Source organism: Colletotrichum abscissum (assembly GCF_030869225.1).
Source record: "Colletotrichum abscissum strain IMI 504890 chromosome Unknown Scaffold_37.1, whole genome shotgun sequence".
NCBI lineage: Eukaryota > Fungi > Ascomycota > Sordariomycetes > Glomerellales > Glomerellaceae > Colletotrichum > Colletotrichum abscissum.
This window is the reverse complement of record NW_026850287.1, coordinates 353,398-378,064: the sequence shown is the minus strand read 5'-3', so window position 1 is coordinate 378,064 and position 24,667 is coordinate 353,398. Positions and strand designations below refer to the sequence as shown.

Genomic DNA, 24,667 nt, shown 5'->3' with positions numbered 1-24,667 from the left:
ATTGCTTTTTCGCGGTCCTCGGCGCCGTCTCTTCGGCGTTCGTGCCCGAGGTCGAGGTCGGCAGCTCCACTATATAGACTCTCATATTGTGCTGCGAGTCTGCGTCTGACAGAGAGGAGTGCATCAAGGGCAGACCAGAAGACAACGAGGTACCTTCAGTGGACATGAGGACGTGCGGTATACTGCGAAACCGCTCTTCGTCACCGCATACGTTTTCTCGTGAGAAAGCCGATCAACAGGTGCCTGAAAAGGCCGATCTTTTGGGATGACTGACGAAGCGCACTACGACGACCTCATCCCAATGTTGCGTGCCAAGGATGCGTATCGGGAATTTTCTCCCGGCCTCGGGTACCGACTCGGTCCGGGTCACATGATACTGACCGCCTCTTAAGACTGGACCTAAGGTATGGTAAGGTGATAGTTTGCTTACATCAGCAAAAGCCAAAGCACGGTACTTTCTCCAATTGCTCAGTGTCGCCCTGCGCCTCATCGGCGCAGAGCCAGTAGGGAGTGCTGGCGAACCAGCCCAAGGACACGCTTTCAGCCCTTTTTACTGCGCACCGGGCAGCTAAGGACGTTGGTGGGGCAGTGTTTGCCTGCTTCCTTCCTCTCTGTCTCTGTCCTTCGGGCTCGCCCTATCCTTCCCCCCGCCGCCCCTCGAGGTTAGGCTGGTGCTTGAACCTCAGCTACGGAACCTTGTCAACCAGCACTCGACCAGCCAGCGCTGTCTACTGCTTCATCTCATTCCATCCTTCATCAAAGGAAACCAGGAACTCGATTAGGCAGCAGAATACCCGACGGGAGGCTTGAGATCTACTCACGCAGGGCCCCCTTTCAGTTTTCTTCAAACGTGGCCCAGGTGGACTTTTCTCGTATCGACCAAGAATCCAAAACTTTTGTCGCTTCTGCTCCGTCGTCATTACTGGCGGGGTGTCATCCTCTGCTCCTGGAGCTACTGGACCTCGCCAACTCCCGACGCGCTGCACTGGGCTGTCCAGACTCCAGACCTTCGCTGTCACCTCCCTCCTTTTTTCCAACCAGCGCGCACCCGCCCACTCCAGGACTGAACCCCTCCTCCACCATTCCACAACCCCCACGATCATGTTCCTGTAACCTCGCTTTGCTGTCCTGAAGAGACGATCAACGCCTGACTCTCGTCTTTTGCGCACGATTCCCGACGACTTTACCATTGCTCTCGTTGATCGACTTTTCTGCTGGTCCGTCTCTCCCCCCTGTCGTAGGTCGCCAGCGAGGGCTTGTCCCGTTCGCTTTGTTTCCTTTGCCATCGGGACTGCGTCCGCATAGTATGGGTATGAGCGCATATCCCAGCCGGATATTGCCACCATGAGCTTCAACCTCCCTCTTCGCCCGAGCTCCAGCAGCATACGGAACCAGGCAAGCCGAAGCACCTACTTTAACAACTACACGCCTAGTTCCTCTACCGAAGCCATCAACGGTCCCCTCAGGGAACCTGCCAGGGAGCTCTTTGGCACCACCGATCGGCTGATTGTCGGCGTAGATTTCGGAACTACATTCTCAGGGTGAGTCGCATCCATCCCTATGCAGCCTCACTTTACTTTTCGAGCATCTCAAGTGTGACCCTTGGCCTGCCTGAGCCAACGCCAACCGTTGCACTCGTTCTTGAACCCCTCACTCTTTTGATGCTCCATACGCACCTGTCAAAGCATTGACGGTGTTGCCCGAGCCCTGTCCACATGGGATGACATGCTGACACTCACCGTAGCGTCGCTGCTGTTTACACTTCAACGCCAGACGATGTCGAAATCATCAAGACATGGCCGGGCGGGAACGGCATCACCTCCGACAAGGTGCCTACCGAGATCAGCTATGACATTTCTGCGAATGCTGCCGCTGGCACCGATCCCACAGTGAAATGGGGATTCCAATTCAAGCCCGAGGAGGCACGTCTTCGTTGCATCAAGCTGTTCCTTGATCGCTCGCAAAAGCTACCCTTCTATGTCAGCCCGCTCGACACAGCGGCCCAACTGAAGCGCTACAACAAGAATGTTCTGGACGCTGTAAGCGACTATCTCACACAGGTGTATAAGCACACCATGGACACCCTCACTCGAAGATACGGCGAGTCTTTTATGCAGTCTACCAAAGTCGACTTTGTCTTGACCTGTCCCGCCGTGTGGTCCGATGCAGCGAAGAATACGACACTTCAGGCGGCTGAACGAGCTGGCATGGGGCTGAAATCAGAAATCCAGATGATCAGCGAGCCCGAAGCCGCGGCGGTGTACACATTAAAAGCCATCCAGCCCAACCATCTCAACGCTGGTGATAACTTTATCGTGTGTGATGCAGGTGGCGGAACTGTCGAGTAAGTTCAAGACGTAATCAGCGGTCGATCTCGGGAGCACGGCTAATGGTCGATCTAGTCTGATTGCATACAAAATCATATCATTAAAACCGTTAAAGGTAGAAGAATCCGCCGTCGGTACCGGTGGTCTTTGCGGCAGCGCGTTCCTCAACTACAGATTTGAAGAACATGTCCGGAACAAACTGGGCCACAGCCGTTTCGACGAGATGAAGGTCAAGAAGAACAAAACATGGCAAATGGGCCTGAGGTATTTCGAGGAGTTTGTTAAACGCAACTTCAACGAGGACGAGCACCAGGAGGTGAACGTGCCGTAGGTCTATTCCTTGAAAGCTGAAAGTCAAGACATTGTGAGGAAATCTTCTAACTCGGTACAGATTCCCGGGCTTGCCTGACGACGAAGAGGCTGGTTTGGACTGTGGCTTCATGGTCATGTCGGCTGATGAAATCAAAGAAATATTTGCCCCTGTCGTGAAAGAAGTTTGCGACCTAGTCCAGGGCCAGGTCACTGGCATTCGTTCCAAGGGTGGTGTTGTGTCAGGCATCGTGCTGGTTGGTGGATTCGGGCAGAGCGACTACCTATACCGAAAGCTCAAGACACACTTCACAAGTGCCGCACCGCCTCCGTACACCGAAAGGCCAACGCATGGCAGCGTCACTGCACTACAGGAAACGAGCTCGATCGAGGTCATGCAGCCAGTGTACGCCTGGACGGCCGTCGTGCGAGGAGCGGTGCTGCGAGGACTCGAGGGCAACATGGTGATTTCGCGCAAGGCGCGGTACCACTACGGCACATCGTACGCAACCGTGTATGACGAGGAGAAACACTCGGTCAGTGAGCGATACTGGTCGCCGCTGTGGGAACGGTGGATGGTGTCGGACCGTATGCAGTGGCACATTGCAAAAGTAAGTTTGAACTGCCGTCCTTTACTTGGCTTCAGGAGACGAATACTGACGCGATCCTTTTCAAACAGGGAGAAGCAATATCCCCGTTATCACCAATTGCATTCCATTATACCCGAAACTTCAGACCTGGGCAGTCGCTGCTGGTGACGGACGACCTGATTGCGTGCGAGGCAGACGAGCCGCCTGCCGCCTACACCCGTGATCTAATCCATGTGTGCACGTTGACGACCGACCTCAATGCCGTGCCCAGGAGCCTATTCACACGATTGACGACAACGCGTGGCGTGGAGTTCGACAACCTTGACTTTACACTCGAAATGATCGTCGACAGCGCCGGTCTAGGATTTGAGCTGAAGGTGGACGGTGTTAGGTACGGACGTGTCGATGCCGAGTTCCATTGAGCAATGGACGAACCATGGAGAGGTATCCGTGGACGGCGACGAAAGGACGGAGCGTGAACAGAGGGAAACCCAGGCAAAAGGCAGAGGCGAGGGTTCTCAAATAGGAATCTTGGGCCATAAAGTGAGTACGGGAGGGCAACCCATGCTTGTGGTCCTCCTCGGTATCTCGTCATATATACACACATAGTTCACGAGGATCCAGTCCCGAGAACACAACTCACTTTTTGTATCCCGCCAAGCAAGACAATACTTGTGCCACAGGGTTGACGCGTCTGATGAGTGCATAATGAGGCAGGGTGTCTGTCAAGGTGTGGGTGACAAGCGTTCCCGATTGGGGGTTGGATTTATAACAAAGTTGCGACGTTGATACAACTCGGTCTGGAGCGAGGCGATGTTCAAGTGAGGCGTACCGCGGTTCGCCCCGCATATTCAGGTGGGAGTTCCAACTCAACGGTTGTCTCGAACACCAAGCACTTTCAACTTTCTTCTTTTACATGTCGAAGACTACATTTCCGGCCCATCCATCCGATACAACACGAGAATATGTGACCCTGCCAAGCAAGATCCCTCACCGACTACGTCTGCTTCTTTTACGAACGAACGTGCGAACGAAATTGACGGGGACGCCGGCACATCCCTCGTCCCAAGAATAATCGCCGTACGAGCCGAAGTGAGGCTGTGCAACGGTGCGTCTAAGTGGTTCAAAAAAAAAACACGTCTCCGAGACTTTTCCAATTACCTACCTATGGTACCTTGGGGGGTTTTTTTTGCCACGCCACACAGCCCTGCTTTCAAAAGTGACTGATGGCGAAAACGACGAATGCCTTGGAAGTTTCGTTTGGCGCAAAGAAGGTTGGTTCACGCAGCTCGCTATTGGCTCAACGGCGTCGAATTGGGTAAAAATCGTTAGGCGGAGGGCAGGCTGGCTGGAGTGGTTGCCTCGTGTCCCCGGCGATTTTTTGGATTCCTGATATAAGACGGGATGTGGGAGGCCCGCTAAACTACAGAACTGTAAGGTTTAGATCATTCATTCTCTCATCACCCATACAAATCATGGAAACGGGCAGAGATTTCATTCATTCGAATCTGAAAGCGACGGCGAGCAATGTAAGCCAAGTGCAGATTATGTAACATCTCGTACCTAATTTCGTTCTGTAGTTCGTCCGCTCTTACTGCCGCCGCTCCATGTTGCTGACTGCCTCGGAGTGGGGGAGCGTTCTGTTCCTTCCCTATTCGAAACGAAAAGCATGAAACGAAACCTAAAAGAGCAGCCCCTGCAGTCAAGTTGAGTGAGAAGTAGGAGTTTACTCGACGATGACCTATCAGTCTTACGGGACGTAGCTGCCTGAAGCAAGAGCCATAAGACACTCACGTCCGCTTGACAACTTACGATCGGATAACCTCTTCCTTTGCACAGCTGCAAAAGCATCGTAAGGCCATGCAAGACCAGAAAGAAGCCAATCTCGGCAGAAATCCTCACATACAATCCTCAAGGGAACAGTCAACGTCGAGCCACCAGAGGCCCGCGAGACACTAAAAGAGGGGACGATGCTCCCAGGATACCGAAAGACACTGACCCTATCCGCCTTGGTCCGCCACCCACTTGGGCCGCCATCTTGTTCACCAGCTCGAGCCGGTGACCAGGTGACCTTAGAGTCTGCCTCGCACCCGCAACTGGCCCTCAGCCTCGCACATGTCCTCGGACTCGCGTGTACAAGACTGAAGGGGTGCCCTCGGGGTAGTATAGCCCCATCTGCGGGTTCCTGCAGTACACAGCCTCCAGCAAGATATAAACAACCTTTGTGTAGAGTTCCCGACTAACCCGATCTTAGGAAACCTTCAAATAGATGAGAAAATCAGATGAACGGTCGTAACCGTACCCGTTGGTGGCAGAGGCTAATCGGAAAATCTGCCGTTTTTCCCCGGCCCATGATCGACACCTTCGCCTCGGCCCGCTCCGGTATCAAAGCGCCAGCTACCCACATCTCCGGAATCCCTTGAGTCTTTGTAGTGACGACACTACATCAACAATAATACCATGACTGTGCTTGGCCGTCATCAGCGATGCCTCCCCTGGTTCCGCCTTCTTCTTCCATTTCCTGCAATAAGAACCTCTGCCTCTTCTCTAGGCGGCCTCCAACCCGATGGATACACATTCTGAGTACGAGGGCCTTCGCTGGCATTGATGGCTTGTTGGAAGCTCTGAGGAGGGATCATGTTATAACGATTCAAGTGTACGAGAAGGCTGAAGTCGGGTCGTCTTTGTTCGAATCGATATGCATCATGAAGCATATGGTGGGCGATGTGTCTCATCCTTTGGCTCCAGTTCTCGCCAGGATCAGGACAACGTTGACCAACTTTGAAGTCGAAGTCGTCACAGAACCAGCATACGCATGCCGCAGGATACGCACCTTTTAGGTGAATGTTCTCGGTGTGCCTGATCCACGAGTCGACATCATCGAGTCTGAACTGCTCTCGGCAACCAGTCCAGGGCTGAAACTCGCAGTAGAGCATGTTATTGCTGGGCGGAAGAGCAATCTGCTGCTGCACGATGCCCTGGTGAAAGGTGCTTATTGCAGAGTACTGTGACGGAGCTGGCGTATCGGAGTAGGCTTGAGGCATCCTGAATTCGTCGTATGGCATCAGACCACCCGCCGAATGAGTGTAGTGACTCTGATTGCCATAACTGCTCCCAGATACCTGTGAGGCTGACGAGCTCGCATAGGAAGACAAGCTAGGAGTATATCGAGGAGTGTTGTTCCAAGAACCAGGCTGGGAGTACCCAGACCACGAAGACGAGTAGTATGGGTCATCAGGCCCCTGACCGTTGGGGGGCATATTGTGCAAAGGGTACCGGTACCCAACAAGAAGTGCGGAGCACCTGCAACAAGACTTTGGGGAACGAATAGATATTTGGACGACAGGACAGGGTGAAAGCAAGTCGCAAATGGAAATCCGCAGTTTGTTTCCAGCAGATGCGAGAATCGCGGAGCAAGATCGAGATGTCGAAGCTGAAAAGCGATAGACACCGCAGAGGGATGGAAAGCTGACAGGCGACTTGGGTAGGTGGAGACGGTGTACTGCTAACAGCAGACGCAGAATGAGCGGGCGGTTGGTGGTCGCAGATGACTCTGCAGGTCAGTGACCTGCACTTCGATCTTTCGAGGAAAGACCGTACTACCCAACAACGACGAGAATGCAAACGTGGAAAAGTACAGTGTCCGCGCAAGGATGGACGGATACTTCAGTCGGGGAAGGTAGGTATACTAAAGCTGTGAGCGGTGGGATGGAAAGAGTTTACCTTCTTTGCTTTACTTCTAACGCATTGGGGACGCGTCAGATATTATACGACTAGAGTGTTCTTACATATACACAGTTGCTCGGGTATGGCACCTTCTCGACCGCACTCCATGCGAACCATGGCCGGCGGCGGCACGAGCCCACACACGTCCGAGACGGATAGATACAGCTCTCCACACCAATGCCAGTATCAACCCGTCCAATCGATCCCCTTTCGCCAACCGGCGGGTGGGCCAGAAAGAAGCATGTCAGCAAATGTTCTAAGTGGCATTGAGGCAGACATCCTTCCCTCGCGAGGAGGTTTGTCCTCAAAGAAGTCTGTTTCCAATGTCGTGTTCCGCCGCGCAGAAGATCGACGATCGTTTCAACGGAAGCGTCGAACCGGAGGTGGTGTCCGATCATATGCGCCTGTGGCAGCTCCAGCTCCGTAGGGCTATCATCATTGAGTGCAATGACCCTTGGGCTTGCAGCGCAATGTCGTACGGGACCGATTTACGTCGTTCCCGTCTACAGCTCAAATGTCCGGTCTCTATGTTTCTCTTCTACATGGATACAATGGCGATAGCCACCCACTATGAGATGTCCACGTGTACGCCCGCGGCATTAGAAACGAGAGGGGAGCGGGGGGCGCCTTCGCAGCAGACAAGGTTGCCAGAGCAAGCGAGTGCTGTACAGCGTGCTGCAGTAACACGGCGGAATTGCCGGTAGTAGCCCGCATTGCGAGCGAGTCCTGTACCTCAACAGGAGCTCTAGCAAATTATTCAAAGAAAAAAAGGGGGAACATTGATTTTCCTTGCAGAAACAGCAACGCCGAAGCAACATTCCTCGAATTGCAAAGAAGCCTGTTGCGTCAAGAAATGTGCCCCGAATACACTCATTTCCGCGGGTCGGCATCGACATGGAGTCAAGTTGCCATTGGGGGCTAAATCTCGATAATGCAGTGAGTGCGGCACGACACATAGAAAGCATGGCGAGGATTTGCCATACAGCACGAGTGCGTCAACTGTCGAACCGTGTTGGAGGAAGGGCGGGGAATCCACTTGACCCGGAGAGAATCTTGCCCCAATAGCTCGCAGAGCCTCAATCCTTCTACTCTACCCATTTGAACTTTGTGTCTCTCTCCTCGGGAGGATCAAGTTAAGTCCGCAGGTTGATGGGATGAATTCCGTATCCGTAGGAGAGAGAGGGGGGAAAGAAGGGAAGAGGCAGAGACGGAACCCCGCTCTTCTCACCCACCCCGGCCGACCACGCTGCAGGACGCTCGCCAGACTCCAGAGGGCTGCATGTCTTGGGAAGTAAGTGGACATGGGGTATTGCAGTGAACACGATCTTTCGATTGGCCGACGTCACGACTTTCACGGCGTCGCCGAGTTCAACGTTGAATCCTCTTCGTTCGGTAGTTCTTGATGCAAGCAAGCAAGCTACTGCTGTAAAGCTTTGATGACGTTCGTGATGGAACCTACTTACACAGTGTCGTAGCAAGGCTCGGTTGAGACCTCCCGTCCGCGCCGCGCGGGAAGGAGGATGGGGAAGGGTTCGTTCGTCTCTCCGCTTTGGTTTTGTCGTCTGCAGGCTCATCATGTGGACGGGCCGCCGGCGATGGCTGACGAGAGTGGGATAAGCATTGATAAGTGATGCTGCGAAAAGAGGTAATGTGCAAATCTGACTTGCGTCCATGGTTTGATAGGGGTTCTGCGTCATCAAGAACGGTATATCATGGGTAGGTATGAGGTACATGTGATATTTGAGATGCTCAGCCAGGGCGCCAGGACCACGAGGCGCAAGGCAACCGTCTATGTTCGACGACAGTTGGAAAAGAAAAAGTGAAAAGAATGGTAGTTTGAGCACCAGAACTGCGTCTTATTCGGGACTACATAGTACCCTAGCCTTGGCAATGACATTCTGATACTGCATATGGCCCCCGTTCTCGTCCCCGCGCTTAATGATGCCGGGGAACGTGACGCACGCGATATCGCGCTGCGACAGCGCCTCCTCATCCTCACCGCCGATATCCTCCATGGTGGCGGCGTCGAACCTCGTCTGCTGATGCGGGACAATGTCGGGCATGTGGACCCGGAAGACGGCCTTTTGCACGGCGAGCTGCCGCGCGAGGTCCGCAGCGCTGCCGACTAGGGCGCGGAGACCGGCGTCGCGGGGGTTCGTGGTCTCTCCCGTGGCTGGTGGGGCCGGGACTGCGTCCGTGACAGCGTCGAGGATGCGGTTTACGCGGGCGATGACGCGGTCCGTTGCTGCCAACGTCTCGGCCTGCATTTTGGAGTCCGCTTCGCGCTGGAGGAGGGCGAGTGTTGTGGAGCGCCAGTTGTTGATTGCTTCTGGCGAGTCGACTGTCATGTGGTGTTAGTAGCTAGCCGATTTTTTTCGTTTGCCCTCTTGAGCTTCCAGAAATAAGGGGGTCAGGGGTAGGGGAGAAGGAGAAAGGATAAGGAGTATCACTCACCATAGCCTGAGAGGGTCTGCTCCACGGCCTTGAGCTGCTCGGCCTGCTCCTTGGGGAGGCCGAAGAAGTACGAGTTGAAGATTGTCTCGACGAGCACGCGCGAGACGACTGACTGCAGCATGTGAACCTTTGCCGAGGGCTCGAGGTCGGCGTACATGGGTACCAGCTGGCCAAGCTCCTCGAGCACGTCGTCGCTTGCTGCAGCAAAGTCTGTCATGTTTTGTTAGTCTTCATTATACTCTCTTATCTTCTCTGAGGTGTATTCCGGAGTTTCGCCTGGGTGTATTCTCGCGGACGGATATAAGAAGAGAAACGTACCCAACTTTGCCCTCCGAAAGTTGACAATAACCCAGTTCTGCAACCCGTTACTCAACCTCGCCATGCCATCGCAAAACACCTCATCAGAAGTCTGCCCGCTCGTCCGCGTGCTCGTGCTCACAAACTCCTTGAGCCCGCGCACCTGCACCCGCAGCTCGCCCACCTCGCGCCGCAGGGCGTCGCGGTCGGCGTCCCGGGCCTCGGACTCTTGCCTGAGGAGCCGCAGGTCGGCGTCGGCGCGGAGGAACTGCTGGTTGACGTCGCTGTGCTTCGCCTGCCAGAAGACAGCCGTCTCGCTCTCGTTTTGCGAGAGCTTGTCCAGCTCCTTGGTGAACTCGCGTTCCATGATTTCGAGCTCGCGCTCCAGGTGCGCTATGCGCGCGTCCTTATCTTTGACCTGGGCCGAGGAGGAGATGCCCCCGTGGCCGTGGCTGGTGGTGCCTGCGGTGCCAGCAGCGTTGCTGTTGTTGCTGTTGTTGCCCCCGCCAGAGGCTTCCTTGTGTCTTGAGTCCTTGTCCTTAGCATCTTTGCTGCTGCTGCTCGAAGCCGTGGCCGCTGTGACACCGTCCTCGGGGTTTGGGCTCGCGGAGGAGGAGTTCGCGGGGCCGTGGTGAGCGCGGGGAGGCGGGGCGATGATGTTCGCGGTGCTGGTGCGCGGGTTCGAGGTGTGCAGGACGTGGTGGGCGTTTGACGACCCGCCTCCGCCGTGCTGGGACGACGAGGTTGGCGGCTTGGCCGAGGACGACGAGGGTCCGCCGGCAGCGTTACTATTCGAGGCGCTGCTGCTTCCGCCACCGCTGGTGTGTTCCTTGTTGTTGCTACTGCTGCTGCCGCCTGGGATGAAGGAGCGGCGCTTCTCCGCCGGTGTCGTGGACATCCGGCCGAGCTTTTTATCTTTCGTCATGGAGACGGCGGGGGAGGAGCATGCGACTGGCTTGGTACTGCATGATGGGGAGGTAAGACGATGAGTTTTGGGGCGTGGCGGGTTTTCGCTTATTCTTCTAACCCGCTCGCGATGAAGGGGAGGTCTGACGGGCCCTTTCGAATTCTTTTGGCCTGGCCCTCCTTCTCCTCCCCTTGGTTTTTCGGCCAACGCTGACCTTTCCCCTCGTTGATGACAGGTCTTGAGTGTGCGTACGCAGCTTCGGAAGGGGGGTGGACTGGCGAGAGAAGTACGGAGTGGCGTTCGCTGGCTGCCTGGTTCTTGGCCTCTAGGCGAGGGGCAAACACATGAGCGCAAAGCGAAGCTTCTGGAGAGCTTTTTGATCGGATATCGTCAAACAGAGGTACGTTGAGGCAAGGAAAGGCAAGACGAGGCAATTAAGGTAGCCTTCCCGTGGAAGCTGGGTTTGGGACGTCGTCGCAAGTCGGTCCTTCTAGGATGTTAGGTCGACATTGGGGGCCGGCGAGGGTCCCTCCTGTCATTGGAAGGGGGGTGTCCCATAGTTCCCCGCCGGAGCGGTATTTTTAGCGGCCCGGCGCTTGTGGCCGCTCGGGGCTGAACCGTGGGGGCTGTGTGGTGCGGTGCGGTCGGCTGCCAGGGAGCCCTGGGGTTGGATGTGCGCGTTTATACAGGAACATAGGCTTTGTACTGAAGGGTTAGGTTATGTGAACCTTTGGGTCACATTTCCCTATACTTTACGAGTTGTTTCCACCATGTAACTCTTTCCTATCTGTCTATGCTGCCAAGTTCCGTGTTCAATGGTCGCCGGCGATGGATCACTTGCTCCTAGCGATACCTTTCACATTGTTGTCTAGAGACTGTCACAAACACCGGCAAGTATCAAGGCTCTGAATGCTCCGAGTAGGGACATCCAACGCTCCCCAGGGACCATTGAGGCTCGCGAGCTTCTTAACAAGTCGTGTAAAGACCCGGGCTGCTGGATCAGACTAAAAGTCGATCTCGGCCTCTACCTCGTATGCTTCGTCATCCGTCCCCTCAATCTTCTTGGCCCCCATGCGACAGATGGCAATCTTTTCCAGGGGCACATCCTCCATCCAGACGTAGTCATCATATCGGTCAAGTATATCCCTCGCGTCGATGGTCAGTTTCGGACCCTTCTTACTCCAGCCGCCCTTGACATAGATCGTGTTGACGATGGTGGCGTGCAACAATAAGCCCCGGGCATCCTTCTCCATAACTCCGGCCTCTTCGAACGTAGCTCTGATTCTTTCGCAGAATGTCTGGAAAACACCTTCGCCATGTGCAGGCGGCGCGTACAGGACCGATGCCTTGCTGGGATCCGCTCGAGGGCCCGACTTCATGCAGTGTAAGCCGCGAAGCGTGATTCGGAGCGGCGAGTCGGTTCCGGGGGTGCCAGTAGACGACTGCGCTTTGCCAGCCGACGGGGTCTCGGAGGACAGAGGCGCGATGCCGGCCAAGATCTCCCGCAGTTTCAGGTTCTTGAGGACCTCGGTTGCTTTGTTGATGCCCTCGTCCTTGGCCAGACTCATGATACCAAGAGTGAGGTGCAGAGTGCCGAGCGGCCGCACGGCGTCTGTAGGAATTGCGAAGCTGTCTGGGCTGGTGACATCTGACTTGAAGGAGGCCAGGCTCTTTGACAGCTGGGGTCTCGAGGCTGAGGTGACCAAAGGTATGCACAGAAAGTGTGTAGGCGAAGGCCTGGCGTTTGGGCGAGGGGGCATGGTGGGTGGCTCGGAAAGGGGGGCAAGTCGATGAAGTCTTGGTGCTCCGCTGCGCTTGGTCCAGTGGGATCTTCCAGATCCGGCACGCTTCGTCACCTAGAAGAAAGAGACAGTCTGGCAGTGAAGATTGTACCTAGGAAGCCTGCAGGTGTTCTGATGGCCAGCGAAATCTGCGAACCACGTTAGAGCTTAGTTCCTGGACGGTCCCGCGAACGGAGTCAACGAGCAGTCCAACAGCGTGGTCCTGTCGGGCCGGCCCGAAGACTGGTGCAACGAGAAAGCCCTCTTAAAGACCCATTGCTCGCGTGACAAGAAAGATAATCAGATCCATCGTCGATTTGACCTCCGATGGTGGTGAGAAGGGCTTGAGAATGGAAAGGCTTGGAGCGCAGCGCATGGGAGACATTTCCAGCAGATCCCGCACCGCCACAGGGCTCACGGGCTCAGGATGCTCCTCAGTGCCATAAGAAGAATATGCAGACATACCAGGTTTGAGCTATGGCGTCAGTTTGTCGATCTCTGAGCCTGGGCTTCGTCACTCCTCACAATGATGTCAGTCGGTCAAGGCTGAAAGGCAAGTGGGTGACATAATCGTATGCCGCTCTATAGGTAGGTATCCTACCGGGCTCTTTCCCTACTGTTGCTATGCGTATTCTTTCTTAAAAGAGTACCCTTTGATAAGCACATATGTAACCTGGAAGTAATAGTAGAAATAATGGAGATGAATAGAATCAGAAGGTTATGATCAATAAGTAGGCAAGTCAGTATTACAATCTTTCGTTGCCCAGCGTCCAATTTTGTCACCTACTAGAAAGGGTACGCTCGGATGGAATTTTGATGGGTTCCCCGCTGCCCGCACCGGGGATGGAATCCTGCTTGTCAGCCCGTCTGCCAGCCCCGGAGCTTGAACCACCACCACGAGGACTGGGTGGAAGTGCTACAGATATGACGCCGTCCATCCGGCAATGCGCGTGTAAGTTTTGTTCCAGTTGAAGGAAGGAAAATCGTAGTTAAGGAATTAAAAGATTTAATTCACAGAGCGGCTTTTATCGCCGTTACTCGCGTGGGATCAGCAGCTCTGTACCGCTAAGAGTATCGGCTCTTTACAAACGAACGCAGGTAATGCTATTGTCCGTCTATCCAGTGAAGGTGGTAAAGACTGTGAGAGCATGCTGTTGATTTAGGACTATGGCAGGCGTAAATGGGGGGGCCCATGGCACGAGCCTTCAGAACCTTTGTTTCGTCTCAGTTGGTAGACTGCCTCGGCCATCCAGCTATTCAACTTGGCTTTCCCCTTTGCAAACAAAAAAGGGTCTCCCATGCAAAGCCAATCCAGGTCACCATGCCAAAATGCCAATTTTTCTTCGTGAATCAAATTCGTAAGCGTAGAGAAGGGGGTATGAGGAGAAATGGGTTCGTAAGCAAAGTGTCAAAGGGCCAAGGTACTGGGAGAGCCGCGCAGCCCTCGAGGTGTGTAGAACATCCTCCATCGTGGCCCATATCCTTCTTGTCGTCACAGCCATCGTTTCTAATGCTGGGCGACAGAACGGTTGGTGCTAAGACACGGAGCGGCGGTGTTGACCAGAAGTCGTCGATGGCGGCTTTTAGTCTTCTTCTTCTTCTTCTTCGGTGCCGAAGAACTTCTTCAAAAGCTTCTCGGCGTCCTCGTACTCCGTCTTGAGGTCCTTGAGCGTCTTCTCAATTCGCTCCAGGCACAGCTTCTCGTCCGTCTCAGGGGTTCCATCCTCGTTCTCCTTCTTGCCGTAACGTTGAATCTTTTCGCAGCTGTCTCTAACCTTGACGAGTCCCAACGTGGCTGAAGAGCCTTTGAGGAAGTGGCCGAGCGATGACAGCTTCTCGAGATCCTTCTCCTCTCTACAAGGTTGAGTAAGAAATCAAAAGTCAGCATTGTCCACAGCCAGCGCAATCGAAACGTGCACCAGGCCACCAGCAAATGAGTTTCTATCTGCTACTGAGGATACTTCAGGGGTGAAGGGGGGAAGAGGGCTGGAGAGGAGAGCGGAGGGGGGCGCCAGCAAGGCAGAGTGGGGGTAATGATGATGATGATGATGGTGGAGGTGGTGATGATGCGACTCACAAGGCCTCGTCCATCTGCTCAAAGGTCTCTTCTGCTTGCTCGAAGAAGCCAAAAACGATTGACTGGCTGAAGTCGCGATCATTTTCGTCCTCATCCATCTCCAGGATCTGACCGAAGGTGACTGAGTCAATCGCATCGCCAAAGTCGGGGGTACTGAGGGGACCATCGTCGCTCTGTGTGCAAAACACCCCACGTTAGCCCAGCCCTTGTGGCCCAAAACACATCACCACAGAAGCGTCACACGGAAGTAAAACTTAATCACATACCTTGTCTTCTGAAGCAGGCATTTTGGCGGTTGAGTGTGCGGTTTGTTAGAGTTGTTGTGTGTCTATGTAGCGTAAGTGGGCGTGAAGGCAGGGCAGATAAAGGCGTGGTTTGAAATGGTATTGGCTAAGGGCGCTCGAGATGAGAGGACGGTGTGTGATTGGCGACAGCAGGTAGGCACAGGAAGAGAGGAGAGATGCTACCGAAGCGAAGATTTTGGTCAGAAAGACAACGAGCCAACGCAAGACAGCAAAGCAGATGTTCAGTCAGGTGGTGGTGGATCCCACGATGTATGATGGAGTGTGTGTGGACTGTGGAACAAAGGTTTCGGCTTCTTTGCGACCGGTTCTTGGGGATAGGTAGGCTGGTGAAATCTGGATTGCCCTGTGTAAGGATGAGGAGAGTGGCCAAGGTGCCAGGCCGTACCGTTGCCGCCGTTGGTGCTTCCGCCGCCAGCGCCAGCAGTGCGGTGCTGCAGGTGTGATGATGGTGAAGGGGAGATATACCGCAACCGCAGGGAGCATGCAGCTCAGGGTGGATATTCGGGATATGTGAGGTAGGAAGGGGTTGGTGTTCGTGGGCAGCAGAACCGGACACACACAAGACAAATAACTTACAAAGAGGTAGAGATATGGAGACTGCGGACTCAGGTCTGAGAGGACGACGAAGTGTTTTCCGAACTAAGGTAGAATGAGAAAGGGTAAGCTATCGGGTCCGATTATGGTCGGGCGCGCATATAATAAGACGTCGGGAAGAGCTGGTTGGTGGTGTAAAAGAGGCAGGCAGCGAAGCAGGTAGGGCTTCCGAGGTGTCTAATAATTTTTCGGCGGGGGATGCAGTAAGTGGATGTGGGTAGGTGGGCTTTTTTTTTTGGAGGGGAAGACCGCGCGTGGTGGGGTTGCGGTGCGGTGCTGGTGACTTGCTACAAAGTACCCGGCTCCAAGTACCTCGACCTTCAAGGTAAAGTAGGTAGGTACCTTGCCTTAGGTAAGGCAAGGTATGGAAAGGAGACGGATTGTACATACATACCAATGACAGGATCAAGCGCCGTAGAAGACAGTTGCTTCACGGCGAAGGATAGGGAGGAAGGTCAAGGACTGATTGGTTCGTCTCTTCTTTCTTACACCTGCGTGCAACAAGGTAGGGTGGAGAAAGAAGGAAGCCGAAGTGAAGTTGTGTCGGAGGTATTGAAAGTCGAAGCCGCGGGTTTGATGAGACAACGGATGATGAGGCCCGGTGGATGACAGGATGTCGCTAATTGAAGCCGGCGGCAATAGGTACACGCCGGCAAGACTGAGGCTGCTCTGATGGGTAGGCTCTCGTGCCTTCTCGGCCGTCGGTAGGGACGACTCGAGGTGAACTGACCGAAGGTGAAGACGGACCGGTATAAGGCCCGTTGAATGCTTGATAATTTACGAAGGATCAGAGGTGAATAATAGGTGATCGGGCTTTACTTAGGGGAGGTAAGGTAAGGTAAGGTATGATGAGGTGAGGTGAGTTGTGGTAAAGTACAACTCAGGTACCTGGGCTTTTAAAGATGCGGCAAGGTAAGGTGAGGTGAGCTAAGCAAGGTAGTAAGGTAGTAAAGCAGGGCAAGACAGGGAAGGTGATGATGGCCTAAGGACGACGATTAAAAGCGGCAGGCGTGATGGCTGGGGGGCAGGCAGGGCGTGAACGACCAGGGCGGCAGGACCAAAAGAGAGAAAGAGAGAAGGAGCAGGAGGGGTGATGGTGGTGGAGGAGGTGGTCCCCTCTTGGTATCTCAAAGAGGGAAAGGGCGAATCTGGAACTGATCTCTAGTGCAATTTTGGTTGGGAAGATGGGGACTTTCACTTGGGGGGTCCCTTGGTGCGAACACTTCGCTAGAGTCGGGCCTTGACGACAGTGAACAGAACAGGACCGGAGAGCACTGTGTGAAAGGTATTGGAAGGCAAAATAAAGAAGTTTGGGTACGGATGAGCAGGCCTGAGAACCTTGAACCAGTGAAGCGAATGCCACTGCTGCCCTCCGCTGGAATCTCTCGCGGGAGCTGTGCCTGTGGTGGAGTGCCACGCCCTAAGGTACTTACTTGGCTGCGCGGTTCAGGATGCGAGCGGCTGCCGTCCGTTGTTATTGCCCAAGCACCACAAGCAGCGCGGGAGGGTCGATGGAGGGGTGACGATGGAGGGGGAGGGGAGCCAAGAGCCAGGGTTTCCAGAAAAGACAGGGTCAAGCGAGAATACGGCGGCGGGATTGGGCCGCTCTTTCGTCTTTTCCTGCAGGGCCCTCGTCCGAGAATGCCACCTTATTGTTATGTGCGTCGGCGAATGTGTGTCAGGAGAGCGAGACTGTGAGAGGTTGCCGGACGGAGGCGGCGGCGGCGGCGGCAGCGGTGACGGCGGCGGGATGTAGCAGACTGGAACTTTTTGACTGCGACTGTTCGGACCGGTAACGAACAAGAAACAGGATGAAGGAAGGAAGTACCTATCTTATCCGTATGGTCAGAGGGGATGATGACAGGATGGATGGAAGACGCGCCAGCTCGGAGATGGAGGGAGATATGCTGCCTGCCTTTGGTATGAACAGTCGCAACGACCCGATGCACTGGGATGGCTTGGATTGGTTCTTACTGCGTACCTTGGATAGTTACCATGGATTGGATGTTCTTGTCAGTCAACGGAGCTGAGGTTTGGGGGGTACAAAGGAAGCAGATGGGAAAAGAAGGAAATAAAACTGGAGGCTCGGGCAATGACAATCGGGAGACAGGCGGCTGGAATACCCACTAGACGCGGTCTAGACGTGTCTACCTGACCTCATACCTGACAATGGAACTAAATGAAGCGTCGCCGGAGTTGCATCATCAGAGCCAACCCGTCAATGTACCGTCAACGTACCTGGCCATACCTTACCTTAGGTACTTTGCACACCTTAGGTAAGTTAATGTACTTGACAGTGCTGACTAGCTCCAGACAATGAAAGACTCGACGTGGAAGCAACAAAAGTCAAGCAACTTCCGTTGCCCCCCTAGGTAGAAGCCTGAGGTGAAGTATCATGCAGGGCGGGTAGCTAAGGTTAGAACGCGGTACTTCCGCAGGGCGACCTGCTCCTGCCGGGAAGAACCTCCAAGCCAACGGGCATGCGGCAAGCATCCCCTTACGTATGGGGCGCTCTTTCCCCAAAGAACAAAGAGCACTCTGAGCATTGTCAAACTGAGGAAATCGCCAACTTCTCCATTAAACTTTGCTTGAGTCGTTCTTAAGCGTTGCACACTGAAAAGAGCTTCATTGCGTATCCAGTGCCGATCAGCTTCCCGTTGTAAGTTATTCTACGACGTTCATACCAACCCGTCTCGCGAAAAAGGCTTGTCATAGAACAAATCTGATCAAGCTCGGTCCTCTATCAAAGACGACCACCTTTCCTTATTGTGATCATGGTTTGGAATGTTCATTCTCTCGCAGGCCTTCCAGTCGATCTTCCTTGGAACCCCTGCTCTCTTACCATGACTCTTGTACTCCTCTTTGCGATCCTTGCCTCTAATTTGTTCCCACACGAGGGAGTATCCTCCGTCTACACGCCACGAAACAGCCCTACTTCGGTTCCATGGATGTCAGACAACTGCAATATTCAGCCTTGAGCCACTGACTTCTAGTACACTCGACGCAATACTGCGCCATGGCCTAACGGACACGAGCAGCTCCCATCCCTTCCTTCGACATGCTTCTGGACCAAGAACCACCGGTCGTGGGTTGGGGATCTACCAATCGGTATGGTCACAATACAAGACGCACGAAACCAACACGGATTACCCCTCCTGGAGTCGATTCCCTGCACACTACCGCCGCCGGTTGATATCTCACCTTGACGATGCAAGACTGTCGCCCTGCATTTGTCAGTTGATCACGGTCCTCTGATTCTCGTGGAGAAGCAGGGATCGGCACCTTCCGCTGGATTCATTCATTCGACACCCGCCATGCTGGACCTGCTTGCACGGTATTCCCTATTCTACAGCTTGGATTCTTGGGCGTGCTTCCATCCAAGAGTCGCTGACCTGGGTTGGAACTCTTTGGCCAAGACGTCTTCTGCACTACTCACATCTTTTTGCAGCTCTGCCATCACTTCTCTTCACTCCCACCAGCGACTTCCTTGTGACCGCATGCGCTATGTGCCCGTCCCTACACTGCTCTTCTTCAGCAAACTAGACACAAGGCCATGCACCGTTCGACAACCCAAACCCTCGGCGGTGAGCCATCCGAACACGCAGCCTTCTACTTCTGAGCGAACGATCCGGCTTGCCAATGGTCCACTGCGTACCTCTGGAGTCTGGGCTGACGAGGATCCAGTCACGTTTCCGCCGTGCGAAGTGAGCTGGTGTGACGATCCTTGGCTAATTTCCAGGTCCTGCTATGCCGGCCGAGAAGGCCCCAAATCGTCCATGGTGTGGCAAATTCGATGATAACATACCTTCAACACCACTATCAGATTTCACGACGAAGACATTCACCGCTCCACACCGATGGGAGGACCCAAATAAGGCAGGAGGGTTGAAGGCATACGCTAGGTCAGCGGCCGAAAACGCTGATAGAAATGCTCGAGTAAAGAGGAGCGGCGAGAGGTGGGGAGAAGGTTGGAATGCAGGGTCCATACCCGTCCAACTACTTTGACGATCTGTACCTGATGCAAGTCTCGGAGCTATGCTGACAATCCAGTGAACACCACTCCCTCCAGCAAGGTGGCATGGAGCCCGGTGAGCAACGGTCCCACACCGCTGCAGAACCATCTCGGACACAGCCTGGTCGACAGAGGCTAGACTCTCTCGGCCGACAGTTGACACTCCACTTTGGCGTCCTTTTTCCCAGCGGCAGAAAAAGGATTTTCCTAATCTGTTTGGCCGGTTTAAAAGGTCCCGTCCACCACAGGTCTGTGTTACTGGGATCCATTCATGTGGTTGAATGGTAGGGTGGAGCATCTGCATATGCACTCAGGTCTGGGGGCTGGAGCTGGGTTTCTGCCAGACGTCATACCGCGCTTGAACGTCATCGGTGGGTTACACTGCAAAGCCTGCATGGACCAGGGTGCATTGAGTGGACGACGTTTCCGTTTTGGTCCGTTGCCCTCCGTTCAGGGTCTATGCCAACGACACGCGCTCTATCACCAGCCCAACGCCGACAACAAGTCGCTCCTCATGACCACCCCTTCGAAGCACTACAGCGGTGCAAACATTGGCATTTGCGCTGTAGTACAGATACAGCGTATTCACATACACTCTTTGTTGAAATTTTAAGCTTCGCGAGGTGCTAGGGCTGATTATACGGTTTTGAGGCTCTGCCAGAGACAATAAAGAATTGCAGGTGTCAGGAGACCTCGGGACTCCAGCAGTACGGAACCGTAACGCCAGTGAGATATCCCGTGTTTTACGGAAGATCCACTTTCCTCGACGGTCGGTACAATTGAGCGCAAATCGGCATACCACTTCATCTCCACGACCTCCGTTCACGCCCGTCTCCACCACTATAGGATCCAGCCTTTTTCGGAGCTCTTTTACTCAGAGACAGCTGCTGGCCAAGACATTTCACCCTCATTCCGCCTTCTAGACCCCTTGGACAATTGATTGCAGGAAGGAAGAGATCTTCAAGCCGCTATTACTCGGCTAGCCATCTGATCATTGGATCGGTTGAACTTTGATGTCAGGCATGCGCCAAGCAAGGGAAACCGGCAGGTCTCGAGGCGGGGGAGAGGGCCGAACTGACAAGAATCTCCGAGTCTCTGACTCCTCCCATCAAAACTTCGATCGTCGCGTAGGTGGAGGGAAGCCGACTATCGCACGACCAATTGTCAATATACGGTGACATATTTTACATCGTCAATCAAGTCACCTTGGAGCTAGCTACTGTATCCGTACTGAGGACTGTGGTGCTCATGGTCTCATACTCATAGCCGGTATATCCGCCTTCCCCGCTGCAAACTTGGTCACGGTCGGCAAGCTTGATCAACACTACAATGGTGACACCGCCTGCTAATAACCGATGATTGAATCTGTGGTGTACCGGCAGAATGATGAGCCAGTCCATACGACATTGGCAAGTTCATGTTGGAGTCTCTGCGAAGACGCATCAGACTCCAGCTCGAAGAGCAGCGTCTCTCATCAGACGCTTTGTGAAGATGAATGTCTAGAAAGAAACTCGTATTGGACATCACGCCAACGCGTTTGAGCAGCCAATGACTTTTGGCCTGTTAACTCTCCGTAATACAACCGGGAGTGAACTCCACAAGAATACCTGTCATTGACCTGGTTGGGATCTGAGACTTCTGCGCCATGTTTCTCACAGGCAGACAGTCTTGAAAGAGAGTGATCATCATGACTATCTAGGTAGAGCCATGCGATCAATGGTCCAGGGGTACGGTTCACAACCACAGCTTGCGGTGTGTTGATTGCGAGAGCTCATAAACCCAGCTCAACCGCTTTCACACCGTCTCGCGCCTCAAGCCAATCTGCGAGAGACAACACGAGGTTCCCGCCAGCTGCTGCATGCAAGCGCGAGGTGATACTGCCAAAACCGGTTTTTTGGTCCTACTATGCGGCCAGTGGTCCTTCTCATGCCGGCTTGGCCGGCCGCCATTGTCCGCAGAGAGGGGCAGGCGTTCATTTGCGACGATAGTTCAGACGGATCGCTTTCACTCTTCGCGGTGGTCCATTCCAACCAGATGGGGCGCCGTTGTGCTGGTTTAGGCTTTTTCTCTAGTTTTTCTAGACGCCCACCCCTCCTTTGACTCAGAGCCAATGCTTTTGGTGTCAATGACAAGAGGTAGCGGAGCTCAGGTCAATATGGCCGGAACCGGGGGCGATAGCCCGGTCCCGCATCGGTGTACATGTCACGTGGTTTACGTGCTGCTTGAGGACGGCAAGCATCAGCCCGATCTACGGCTACCAGGAAAGAGAATCGTTAGGATTTATTAGGTATGGCACTCGCAGCAGTGTCGCTATTAAGATGAGGGAAGTGCTTCATATAACCATGGGGACCAGCATCCGAGGTTTATCTTGCAGCGTCGATCCCCCATGATTGGGAAGCTTCGCAACAATTCAATGCCGAAATACGAGGGCTGGGGATCAATAGGTAGTGAGCTGGACTATTTGACGGGTGACGGGCCTGTTCCGGGTACGAGAAGCACCTGTTGAGGCCGAGACCTGGAGACTCGAGAGGAGCCGCTCCCCTCCTTGTAGCATATCGAAGTTTCTGAAGGATTTTGCAGGAAAGCAACGTGGGGCCATTCGGAGCAAGCAAATATACACTGCAGATTCTCGGCTGCCGGGGTCCTCAAATAGTCTAACGGTGAAGCTTCAGTCTTGCTGGGGCTGGTTGATGATATCCACTTCACCGTTCTCAAGCGGTCCGACGATGGGGCCCCATGAGGGTGCGGCGGTGTTGGTGGTTGTGCAATTTTTTTTTCAATTTTTTTTCTTTTGCCCTTCTCCTCGCTCAATGGGGGGTGACAAAATAAGCCCTCCTCTTCTCCTTCTCGCTGAATCCTTCTTCTTCTACCTCTTCACAGCAAAACCTTGGTAGCCACACTGAGCAGCCACGCCGCGTCCTGCCAGCCACCCTCGTTTGCTTTTGGGGGCGGAATCCGCTCTTCCGGGGCGCCGATAACACTCTCGAAATGCCGGGCTGACCACGACCGGTGAAGCCCGTGCGCCCCATCCTCGTCAGCCTCACCCTCGAACTCGTCCCCGTCGACATCGTCTTCGTAGTCAGACTCTTCCTCGTTCTCCTCGACGGCGAACAATGGCCATCCCAGGATGTTCCCGACCCAGGAGGCGCCTCCGGCCCTCTCGCCCTTGACCAGCCTCCTGACGGCGGCCTCGTCGTCCTGCGTGGTGTCAAAGTCGAATGACTCAAGCTGCTCGTCGAGATTGACAAAGTCCGGGCCGGGGATGTAGTCCTCGCCGTCGTGGTGGCGGGGGAAGTACCCCTCCTCGAGGGAGTGACGTTCGCGCTCCATTGGCGTCAACATCTGGCTCCGGGTGCCGCCGACTCTGCTAGCTGACCGACTTCCAGGACGACTAGGCCGGGCGGAATGGATGTAGGCCGCGCCCTCCAGGTCAGCGAGACTGCCGCGCCGGCTGCTGCGTCTGCTGGTGAGCTCCCGCTCCCGCGCCAGTTCCCTTTCGAATGCCTCCTCGTCGGCGTCCCGCATACCCGTCAGGCTCGTCGAGCTCTGTCTCGATACCAGCCACGCCTGGCCCTTTGATTCGCGGTTCTCGTTGCTGATGAGGGCGCCGGTGCGGAGCAGCCAATCGCTATCGTTCCGATCCCGGAATGAGAAATCATCTTTCCGGCGGCGTACCGTCGGCGAGGTGGTGCCCGAGACGGCCTTTCGGCTGCGAGATTTCCTGTCGGAGGCGGACGAGGGCGTCAGGTGAGTGGCCGATTTGCTCTTGGGGAGGTCGGCGTGCGGCACGGAAGCGCGGCGGGCGTGGGAGTTTGAGCGGGCGGGCGAGCGGGTGAGCAGGCCGGGCGTCGTCGGGGCGGATTTGCCCTCGAGGTAGGAGGTGCTGTGGTGCGGCGAGGTGAGGTGGTCGGGCAGGGCGTCGTCGTCTTGGAGGGGCATGCGGGAGGTGAAGGGGGCGAGGGAGAGGTGGTTGAGGTTCGTGCTGGAGCGGTTCTTGCGACGCGCTTGGTTCGCGTATTGCTTATATGCCTCCTCCATTGCTACTTTTGCTTTTCCCCTGAGACTTGTATTATATGGTAGGTAAGTCTAGGCGGCGGCTGGGGGATAGGAACGATATTTGGTAAGCGAGGAAGCAAGGGTTAAGAATTATAATGAGTTTCGTTCGACAGGTGTAGATAGTTAGACTGGCAGGCATGCACGGGGAAGGGGGGTTGGAGGGCAAGCAGTTCGGGTGGTTTCGCTTCAGGTCTTTAAGAAGTAAAAGGGTTGGGGAAGAAAGCAACTGCAGCAAAAGCTTGTTGAGGAGGCGTCGGTAGGAGCAGGAGAAGAGGTTTTTGGCTAAGGCAAAGTACCTCAGCCAGTGACACGGACGGCCGGGCAACAAGACTGGCAAGAAATTGGAGGTGGAATGCGCAAAAAAAAAAAAAAAAAGCATATGCGCTAATGGCAAAATCCGGGGAGGCAGCATTCAGGAGGAGAGGGAAGTCCAGGAAAAGGATACCGAGGACAACCGTAACTGCGTGTGCACTGCAGTTCTGGATGTTGGCCGCCCCGGGATGACTGGATCTTGACCTGTGATTTGCTGATGCGGGTCCTGCGGGGACTAGGAATCGTGTGGTGATTGGGCGGAGTCCTCCGGGGAATGAACTTCTCATTGCATGATTACGTAGGTACCTCGGTACATGGGTTATGATCGGGTATTACTATGCGGCGGGTAGGTACCCGTACCCGGATCATGCAATCTTTCTCTCGTCCCGTCCACGGTTATCGGTTCAAGGAGGGGGGTCAGGGGACGTGAGGGATGGAACTCGAAAAGGTGCTGAAGCCTCTTCTAGGCCCCCCTTCTCACTGTGACGTTTCGGTGGGAAGGTGTGCTGAGATGGAGGTGGAATGAGCTGACTCTAGTACGAGGCTTGCAAGTTGCTTGCCTTCCTGGGTTGCTTCATGCAGAGAGGGCTTCGCCGTCGAGGGAGAGGCATGTGAGTGTTTTTTTTCTCTTGCTCTGAGTTCCATGGCATGTTTTTCTATCTTGTGTCATGCACCTATCCAATCTCAGTTTGTGAGGTTCATGCTTGTTTGGTTTGCATAAGTGACGGGACATTGAATGTTCGGAAATGGCCGTGGCGTGGGATTCCGTCTGATGATGAGCGTCCGTCTTGTTAGGAAGGTGAAATGGTGCTTTATACAGACATGAAGCTAAGGTTAAGTGGCTAAAGCACCTAGAGGTAGCTGAAGCTGTAGGCCATCGGTTATTCTCGCCCTCTGAGATCATTACACTAACACGACAC

The 24,667-nt window shown here is 54.4% G+C and overlaps 7 protein-coding genes across 7 annotated transcripts; 2 read left to right on the top strand and 5 right to left on the bottom strand.

The window, feature by feature from the left end:
• Positions 1-265: 265 nt before the first annotated feature.
• CABS01_12417 (uncharacterized protein) lies at positions 266-391 on the top strand (the record flags this gene model as incomplete). Its single annotated transcript, XM_060545771.1, has 1 exon — positions 266-391. One exon carries the CDS (start codon positions 266-268, stop codon positions 389-391), a length of 126 nt encoding a protein of 41 aa, XP_060396628.1.
• Positions 392-1,344: 953 nt separating this feature from the next.
• On the top strand, positions 1,345-3,648 carry CABS01_12416 (uncharacterized protein; the record flags this gene model as incomplete). Its single annotated transcript, XM_060545770.1, has 5 exons — positions 1,345-1,541; positions 1,745-2,344; positions 2,403-2,654; positions 2,719-3,247; positions 3,316-3,648. 5 exons carry the CDS (start codon positions 1,345-1,347, stop codon positions 3,646-3,648), a joined length of 1,911 nt encoding a protein of 636 aa, XP_060396627.1.
• A 2,058-nt stretch (positions 3,649-5,706) lies between these two features.
• CABS01_12415 (uncharacterized protein) lies at positions 5,707-6,486 on the bottom strand (the record flags this gene model as incomplete). The annotated part of the gene is made up of 1 exon (XM_060545769.1): positions 5,707-6,486. One exon carries the CDS (start codon positions 6,484-6,486, stop codon positions 5,707-5,709), a length of 780 nt encoding a protein of 259 aa, XP_060396626.1.
• Positions 6,487-8,808: 2,322 nt separating this feature from the next.
• Positions 8,809-10,628, bottom strand: CABS01_12414 (uncharacterized protein; the record flags this gene model as incomplete). The annotated part of the gene is made up of 3 exons (XM_060545768.1): positions 8,809-9,293; positions 9,407-9,616; positions 9,725-10,628. The coding sequence occupies 3 exons, from the start codon at positions 10,626-10,628 to the stop codon at positions 8,809-8,811; spliced, it is 1,599 nt and encodes a 532-aa protein (XP_060396625.1).
• A 986-nt stretch (positions 10,629-11,614) lies between these two features.
• CABS01_12413 (uncharacterized protein) lies at positions 11,615-12,370 on the bottom strand (the record flags this gene model as incomplete). Its single annotated transcript, XM_060545767.1, has 1 exon — positions 11,615-12,370. The coding sequence occupies one exon, from the start codon at positions 12,368-12,370 to the stop codon at positions 11,615-11,617; it is 756 nt and encodes a 251-aa protein (XP_060396624.1).
• A 1,604-nt stretch (positions 12,371-13,974) lies between these two features.
• On the bottom strand, positions 13,975-14,755 carry CABS01_12412 (hpt domain-containing protein; the record flags this gene model as incomplete). The annotated part of the gene is made up of 3 exons (XM_060545766.1): positions 13,975-14,245; positions 14,469-14,641; positions 14,735-14,755. The coding sequence occupies 3 exons, from the start codon at positions 14,753-14,755 to the stop codon at positions 13,975-13,977; spliced, it is 465 nt and encodes a 154-aa protein (XP_060396623.1).
• A 7,498-nt stretch (positions 14,756-22,253) lies between these two features.
• On the bottom strand, positions 22,254-23,417 carry CABS01_12411 (uncharacterized protein; the record flags this gene model as incomplete). The annotated part of the gene is made up of 1 exon (XM_060545765.1): positions 22,254-23,417. One exon carries the CDS (start codon positions 23,415-23,417, stop codon positions 22,254-22,256), a length of 1,164 nt encoding a protein of 387 aa, XP_060396622.1.
• Positions 23,418-24,667: the final 1,250 nt, after the last annotated feature.